Source organism: Cynara cardunculus (assembly GCF_001531365.2).
Source record: "Cynara cardunculus var. scolymus isolate 2C chromosome LG 16, CcrdV1, whole genome shotgun sequence".
Classification (NCBI taxonomy): domain Eukaryota; kingdom Viridiplantae; phylum Streptophyta; class Magnoliopsida; order Asterales; family Asteraceae; genus Cynara; species Cynara cardunculus.
Window position 1 is genome coordinate 2,397,370 of NC_037543.1, and position 8,717 is coordinate 2,406,086.

Consider the following 8,717-nt stretch of genomic DNA (forward strand, 5'->3'; position numbering starts at 1 on the left):
AAAAAATAAAATAAAATATTAAAATCACGATGTATCTCGCTGCATTGCGCGAGTACGCTTCTAGTAATATATAAATTAATATAAAAATTTAAAAAACAATATATAAATTAAGAAAATACAAATATATATTTAACACACACACATATTTATATATATATATATTTAAATTAATATATAACTTTTGAAAACTACAACATATAATTTTTCTAAAAAAGTTAATCCTAACATAATTTCTAATATATCGTTTTTACTTTGATCTTCTATATTTATATAATCTTTCTTCTACATATTTAAGATATATAGATTTTTATGAAATCTACCTTAAAATTAATTACCTTCAAGGATCATCTTCTCAGAAGATGAAACATTGGTACGATTTTGGTGCAATAAATTCGATTTATATTACTTTTCCCGATTTTCCTGAAACTTCTAAATTACCTCGTTGGGTAATGTTGGAGGGTTAGAGATTGTTATCTTAATAACCCAGTGATAACCCCAAAAGATATACTGGTTCTAATTTTTTTATCTGCAAGACCATATTTGTTTTTAGAAAAAAAGATATTTAACTTATCATTTTATCCAACTGGTAAAATCTGAAGCTTTTTCAATTTTGATAACTAATAAAAAGAAACACTATATTACTATATATTTTTTTTTAAAGATATTTAAGAAAATAGGTAGAAAAAAACTAAACCGCCTTTTACTCTGATGGAGATGTTAATGGAGTTAGTCACTAAGGACCATTTTCAGAACAAAACGAGAATTATAAGGACGATTTCTAAATTTATCAAAGTTTAGGTCCACGTTTAAAGACTTTGCTAAACCTCAAGGACCAAAATTAAAGTTTATTAAGAATATGGCATTTTAACGGTAATGCATGGTCAAGTTGTTAATTTTTTTAACAGAGAATCCGACAACGGTTAGTTTAAAGGGTATTTTCGTAATAATCCAGACAAATAAACTAACGCTGAACTAAAACCCTAAAACCTCAACATTTTGGGGATAATCGAGAAACAGAGAAACCCTAGAAAGTAGATTTTAATGGAGAAATCAGTGGCAACGTTGGATAAAGGGACGATATGTTCTTCATGGAATTACTGTGGACAAAGATTGGCTACTGGTTTGATCGATGGAACAATAGCCATCTTCGATACTAGTGATCCAGCTTCTTCATTCTTCACATCCACTTATAAATTCAAGGTTTTCATTTCGATTACATTTTTGAGCTAAATTTGTTTATTCTATATTATTCACTATGTGAGATGTGCTATTCGTTCGGTGGTTGGAGATCAAAATATCAAATTGTTTGTTTGGGAAAACAATGATTCATTTCCAGTTTGATGGCGAATTTGTTTTTGTTCAGATGTTAACAAGTATTTTTGCCATTGAGATGACTCTTAGTAAATTGAACTTTAGGTTAATGAGGGAAGCATTGTAAAAGTTGTCTGGGTTCCTCCAGAGAACGGTGATGCAATTGCTTGCATATGTTCCAATGGGAGTTTGTTAATTTGGGAAGAGATCGCAGAAGGTATACATTTTGTTTTCTTAGATGCAGCACTGTTGTAATTTGAAAGTCTTTTGTGGAGGTATTGATATGAATACTTGGAATTAGATACTGTTTGCCATGGTTCAGATCATTTAACAATCATACAGTTATTTATTTGTTTTGTTTATCAATTCAATTCAATGGGTATTCATGAAAATTTTGGACTAAAACATCCTACTTTGGGCAGCATGATTTTGGACTAAGACCGTTATTTAACAATCTATGGTTGAGATGAGTTACAATCATATCTGCTCTGCATAATTTTCAATCAATACCTAAAAAGTAAGCATAATTTAAACAATGTTTCTCTCTACGTTATCTGTAGTAGAGAGTGAGCCTGTTCGATGGAAGCAATGCAAAAGCTTTGGGGGATCCTTGGATCAAGTTATAGATTGTCAATTTGGGAACTCCATCACAAGTTTGAAATTGGTGAGTATTCTGGTGGTTGAATGTTTATATTTGAAAAATCACATTTGAAGTTGAGATTTCTCGTTCTTAACTCAAAGTTGGGTGCATGCCAAATTTGTTGCTTAGGTGATGTTCATATCCAAGTACGAGAAATATTACTACATGTTTATCGAAAGCTTGGTGATTTATAGTACTCTTTGTGTCCACTTTGAATATTCTCACAAAATGGAGTTGCAGTTTGATAGTCCACTGAATATGAAAAGTCAGCAGCTGTTATGTTACTATGCAATGTGGGAAAAGTTCTCCCTCCTGGTTTTTTAAATTAAACTACGAAGTATATGCTGCAGACTACAATTTGGTCTACAGATATTATGATCAGGTTTCATCTTTAGGTCTAGTATAGAGCAGTCCCTTGGTGAGCCTTTAGCGAAGAGTTCCCCTGGGTCATAGTGAAAAGGCTCGAACTTTGTGTACTTTTAAGGTGGGAGACTGTCTCCGGCCAGTGAGTATCAGCGAACTGTTGGAATAAAAGATAAGCGGTCGAAGACCTGTGAATAGAGTAGACTACCAACCCGAAATAAGCCACCTTACATTTCCATGTGTGCCTATCCTTGTTGAAAGGAGAACACAAGAGCGGTGGTAGAGGTGCAATCATGTTAAGATCAAAAGGTTTTGGTTCTGTTTGATCCCATAAGTTGTCTAGAACACAAACTTCCACCACAATCTTCTCCACGGTGTAATATTGCATCGAGTTAAACGAGTATTCATTTTGTTTGTACTCAATTTACTTCATAGTTAATTTATCTTCTATTTTACCCAATTAAAATTATGTTTTCTTTGCAGACAATTGCTTATTCAAATGGCAATGTAAAAGTCTATGAGATCTTAGATCCAATGGAACTGAAGGACTGGCAACTTCAGGTGCTCATAAGTTTGTAATGCTACCTTGTCATTTTTATTATTGCAGCTACTCTGTAAACTAATTTGTGAGAAACCTGGAGATCATTGTTTGAAACATTTAGGCTTAAATTATAGATGTGAAAGCAGCCTTCATTCGTAGACTAGTGGTTATCTCTCTGAATTTCTTAGTATCCACAATATGTTTGGTTCTCATTTCCCTTGTTCTGAAGTCTAGAGTTGTTAAGCATGCAAGCCCTGATCTTGTCTATCCAAATCCAATTAGTATTTGCTTTTGATTTCTGTAGGTTTAACAAGTGTGCATGCATATGTATAGATAGATAGGTCTATGATTTGTGATTATATGAGCCAATGCATTCAGACCATCCAAACGACAATCAGAATGTGGATGGTGTTTCTTATCTACTGGACCTTTCGGAAGATGACTAGATAATAGATTTTGGATGGTTCGACTTGAAATGGATTAATCTTCTAGATAAATGTGTGCCTCTAGTGTTTTGTGGTCCATTAGTTCATGCTGAAAGGCAAATGGGCGTGATTAAGTCCTGCATTCAATGTTCTATGCACCTTGACTCCCAGGTTGAGGAAGAAATTGATGCTTAATGCTTGAAAGGCTAATCTTATGCAACTTGTATTATGTTAATCTCTTGTTTCTTGCTCTTACAGAGACATTTATCTTTTTTTTTGGCTTCTAGGCTGAATTTCAGAATGTTACAGATGCAGTAACGAAATGTGGAAAGGCTTTGTGTTCGTCTGCATCTATTTCTTGGAGCCCTCACAGAAGTGAAAGCCGTCCTGCAAGTTTTGTGTTGGGCTTCACCTCAGACACTCCACAACTAAATTCGCCCAAGGTAAGCCAATATTAGATTCACACCCTTGCTGCTTTTTGTTATGCAATTGGGAACAATGATCTTTATGTTATCCTCATTGCTAGGATATTCCGATCATTTTGGTTATCTTGGCATTGCCTGAACATTTTGACACAGTTTATGGTTAATGGCTTGAGTTTTCATTCCAACTTTTTGCAGATATGTTGTGGTGGTACTCTTTAAGTTCTGATATGTGGGATTGATCATAATAATTGAACTTTGATTGTACTATAGGATATCTTAAAATTAAAAGGAACAAGATGAGCACTTTTCGCTATTAGTTATCTCTAATTTGTTACATTCTTAGGTATGGGAATTTGACCAAGATCATCAAAGATGGCTTCCGGTTGCAGAATTAGCAGAGCCTGGTGACAATGGTGATGAGGTGTATGCTGTAGCATGGGCTCCAAATATTGGAAGGTAAAAAGTACACTAACCTTTTGGTAATTTTGCATGAGTTTGGCAAGCTTAGTATTTGTACATGTATACATACTTATATATCCATAGACTACTTTTATAATTAACTTAACAAATAGAGTTGCTGGTGTTGTATGCGTATAAAATAGATCTTCTAATATTGCTTATAAAGCTGATATTCTATACCTGTAACAACTTCAGGCCATTTGAGTTGATAGCTGTTGCAACATCCAAGGGCATTTCAATATGGCAAATGGCTTCAAATCCTGACCCTGATGGAAGGCTTTCAATTGAGAAGGTTATGACGTTCCCTTGCCATGACAACAAGGTATGTGTTCTGCTAGCATATGATGTATAATACTTGTACACTTCACCAATCTAGAAAGATTTCAAAACTGACTTCTGTAAGAATGGAATAGAGCCCATGGCCAGGACTGTGAGAAATACAAATGCTTTCTTCCTTGAAACTTCAATTTTTTATTTTCATTACAGAACATACGTGGGATTTCAAATGAATCTGGTTTTTCATTACAGAACATACGTGGGATTTCAAACTAGATAGTCCTTTCTTTAGGATGGCTCAAAATGTTTGAAAACTTTATGTTTCTAATCATGACAAAAGGCAAGGCGAAAGGCAACACCATCCCACTTAACAATAAGCCCAAACCTCATTTTCGTTGGGAATCAGGGGAACCAATTATTCATGACTCATCATGAATAATACTGATGAGATATCCATGAGATACTCATGATTATTCAGTGTTATTCATCATGACTAACTGGTTCCCCGGGTTGTCAATGAAAACGAGGTTCTGAATGGAACTTTCCTCGAGCCCAATATTGGTTAAAGTTTACGGTGGTTGTATTTACTTATAACTATCAACATGCATAAATTCTCACATCCCCTACAATTTTTGGGTGAATGGACGGAAGGGGTGATGTTATTGGTGGTTCATTTATTCACTTTTTTTTCCCTTTGTTGAGTAGGTTTGGCAGATGGAGTGGGATATGAGCGGGATGACACTAGCAACTACTGGTAGTGACGGGAGGGTGAGATTATGGCAATCCAACCTTAATGGAGTTTGGCACGAACAAGCTGTCATTGAACCCATCACATAAGCTTCATGTTTCCTCTAATGTTTACAGACCAAATGGAGACATATGTATTCATCGTCAGTATTCTAAAAGTTTCTTGCAAGTATTGTTAATAGCACTTCCTTTTGTGTTCCATTTTCCTGATTATTGATGCACATCTCTTTTGATTAGTACTCGCACATTGCACTTTAAGTTTGATGGAAAATTGATCATTTTTTCTCTAAATATGTATTTTTGAAGTATATATTGGATGAGTTACCTGCTCGGTATTTTTCATATATAAACTATTCAATCTCATCCTTTACCTTCTTGTTCAATGGTACCAATGCAAAGAAACATGAACAGATGCCATCTCAAAGTACCAAATATGAAGGCTTTGTGAATTTAGCTGCAAAGTTGAGGTTCACTTGCCACCCTAACATTCTGTAAGTGTTTCTTATTACGATTGGTGTGATGCATTGTAGTAATCTGTCTTGGGGGCTGTTTGGTTGTTTTTTCATTAAGTTCTGTATGGATAAACTTGTCTGTGTGGATTAATCTGGCTATATAGATTATAGGAAGAATTTTGTTTGGAAGAGTTGTATCATAGATGGAAGGAACATGTTTTTTAATCAGGAGGGACATGTTTGGAAAAAACTTGGCTTTCTGTATAAAGCTCCCCCTAGAAGCTTACTAAATAAGCCACTTTCTACATCATTAAGCCACTACCAAACGGTCATGTATAGCTGACCGAATAAGCCGTAAGCCCCATTAAGCTCATTAAGCTGCTAACAAACAGGCCCTTGGATTGCTATTAGATTAAATTCTGCTGAAAATCATATGCTTGTGTATTTTCCATGGATTTATGCTAAAATAACGTGTTCAAATTAATTAAATTTTGTTTTATTTCTTTCCTTCAAGTTCATTCTTAGATCTTACACTTTTTGTTTGTACAAGCATAGTTTTGGATGCTTCTATTTGTACAAACATAGTTTATTGATGCCAATAAGCATCACTATCTGCCGCTAGTTACTCTAATATTGCAAAATTTATCGCTATTTTTTCATGTTCATTTTTTTATTGTGAGTTATCTATGACTATATGTTCGTACGGATCAGATGAAAAACCCCGAGTTGTTAAATGGGAAACTTGGGCTAAGATCCTGCTGATCAGTCGGGAAAGCCAATGGCGAAGTAGTAGCTGAAGCAGTGGTTGAGATCATTCCCGACAGATTCGAGTCATCATGATGCTGGAAATCATTTCCCCATTCCGTGAAGTAGTTTGATCCCGATGTTGCAGGAGATACAAAAGACGGCGGATACCCTTGCAGAAAACCGTTATCGGTTTCATTCGAGAAATTAAATTGTTGGTAGTTTTCCATGTATCCCAATGATGCTGAAGGGAAGGAAAATGAACATGGCACCGTGGCATCCAAATCTGAGGTACTGACTCTGAGATTTTCTCTGAGGTTTGAAAGCATCTCTCCTGATTTTGGTTGTGGCGGCAGTTGGTGGTTGTGATGGTGGTTGTTTTGCTTCCTGTCGTGTTTTTCAGGTGACTGTGGTGGTGCAACCGAACGAGCGGTGGCAGGGTTGCAGGCGTGCTTCCCTCTGTATGTGATCTCAAACACGGTGGGATCCTCATCTGTTCTCTGCACTTGTTTTCTTGCCATGCAATTATGGACATAACGGTACGTGCATCTATAATAGCTTCTGCAAGATTAAGAAAAAAACCCATCATCAAAATATTAATTTATGGATTCCATGTCGGTTAAATGTTTCGTATATTACAAGTTATAGGTATATCGTGGCTGTGTAGGGTCCGCATAGAGGTGGGTCTCACTTTCTATTTCTATTAGACAAATTGGCATAGAGCATGGGGTCCATGGAGAAACGGCTAGAGTCTTGTACACTACTCCCTCCCTCTGTCCCAAAATTAGCGTCCACTTTAAAAAATGAGAGCCTGCCTTCCAATTCTACCCCTAATTATGAGATGGAGAAATTCATTTCTCCTCTATCATCAAGGTGATTCAAGGGTGAATCTGCCATTTGCACATGTGTATACCGTACAAATGAACAATTATTAAGACGTTCCTCAATTCTTCATTTCTTGTGGGGTTTTCCCCTGAACTTCACTCTCTTGCTCTCTCTCTCTCTATATATATATTTATATATATATATATATATATATATATATATATATCAACATTAGAATGTAGGATCGAACAAAAGTATGCCAAACACTCTATCTCTATGTCAGACTAAGTTTCTAATACTGGAAAATCTATACTTACTTAGATATATCAACATAGTATCACTGTAGGGTCCAAACAGAACCGGGTCCCACACTCATTCTCTAAAACTAGATATACCGGTATCGACCTCCGAAGTGGGCTCGACGCTCTCAAACGAATCTTGATCCAAATCTTGAAAAAGCAAAAAGAAAAAGAATCATCTTGCTCTCACCTTGGAAATTTGGCACCCAAAATATCTTTCTGCCCATACTTCCTCCAACTATAACCATCATCTGTGTTTCCTTCCAACCCATTATCAGTTGAGATTCTAACTTGGTTTCTCCATGTTGGCATTGCCTTCCTGTGACACCAATAAAAGAAAAAAAAATAAAGGTTATAGCCTTCCCAAAAAGGGGTAATTTGGTAAATGCACTTCTGACAACTTTTAAATCCATGGCCTTCTGACAGATTTGAGAATGCCACGGGTTAACAGAAAAACGCTTAGAAGAACATATCAGAAAGATAGATTACCTTTTCTTGCATACAACTTTCTGATCTTGTTGGTTCTCAAACGGTGGATTTAAATCTCTACTTTGTGGACTCTCATCGATGGAAACCGATGATTCCGGCTGGCTGAGCACCGCCATTGGCGGTGCTACCGTTAGTCCTGGTGTCTGCCCACTCAAGTCACCACCCCAGTTAACAATCAACAAAGCTCGGTCATACGACGATATGATCTCCTGTATCAAAACTTGTTTCGATACAGGAGAACATTCCGAGCTCAGAATCGCTTTTAGCTGCTTAGCGAGTTCCATCCCTTGAGTTAACTCAGTGATGATGCAAGCACTATCCATAGTACAACTTTAGCTGCAGGTTGTACAAGTTGAAGTAGAAGTAGGACTGAATTTGAAAAGTCAGCTCTAGTTTTTAGAGGAGAGAGAGAGATGGTGTGTTTGTGAAGCTGAGAAATGAGATGGGTTTTGAAGGATTATTTAAAGTTGAGAATTTATTTGAAAAGTTGACTGGAGAAACCGTGTGAAGTGTTTTTTCTCCCAAAAATGGACTGGTCTTTGGCCCTTTTGCTGCTGACCAATTCAAATATCGAGTATATTTACTTATTTACCCCTTGAAGTTTAAGAACTTTTATTGTAACACCCATGGTTCTTTTTGTTCTTATATGTACTACTTATTAGTTATTACTTATTAGCTCCCTTTACTTTAGACACTTTATAGAAACATCCACAACTCCCTT

General features: G+C 36.0%; 2 protein-coding genes across 3 annotated transcripts; one reads left to right on the plus strand and one right to left on the minus strand.

The window, feature by feature from the left end:
• Window positions 1–998: 998 nt before the first annotated feature.
• On the plus strand, window positions 999–5,554 carry LOC112529725 (protein SEH1). Of its 2 annotated transcripts, none has more exons than XM_025141098.1 (8): window positions 999–1,200; window positions 1,417–1,528; window positions 1,872–1,975; window positions 2,798–2,875; window positions 3,568–3,723; window positions 4,049–4,161; window positions 4,360–4,486; window positions 5,146–5,554. In XM_025141098.1, exons 1-8 carry the CDS (start codon window positions 1,042–1,044, stop codon window positions 5,275–5,277), a joined length of 981 nt encoding a protein of 326 aa, XP_024996866.1. In that variant the 5' UTR covers window positions 999–1,041; the 3' UTR covers window positions 5,278–5,554. The 2 variants fall into 2 exon arrangements, with proteins under 2 accessions (XP_024996866.1, XP_024996867.1); XM_025141099.1 differs by having other exon boundaries at window positions 1,875–1,975.
• Window positions 5,555–6,272: 718 nt separating this feature from the next.
• On the minus strand, window positions 6,273–8,377 carry LOC112529342 (probable WRKY transcription factor 53). The gene is made up of 3 exons (XM_025140580.1): window positions 7,997–8,377; window positions 7,698–7,826; window positions 6,273–6,944 (listed from the first exon to the last, which is right to left on the minus strand). The coding sequence occupies exons 1-3, from the start codon at window positions 8,317–8,319 to the stop codon at window positions 6,347–6,349; spliced, it is 1,050 nt and encodes a 349-aa protein (XP_024996348.1). The 5' UTR covers window positions 8,320–8,377; the 3' UTR covers window positions 6,273–6,346.
• Between the last annotated feature and the right edge of the window lie 340 nt (window positions 8,378–8,717).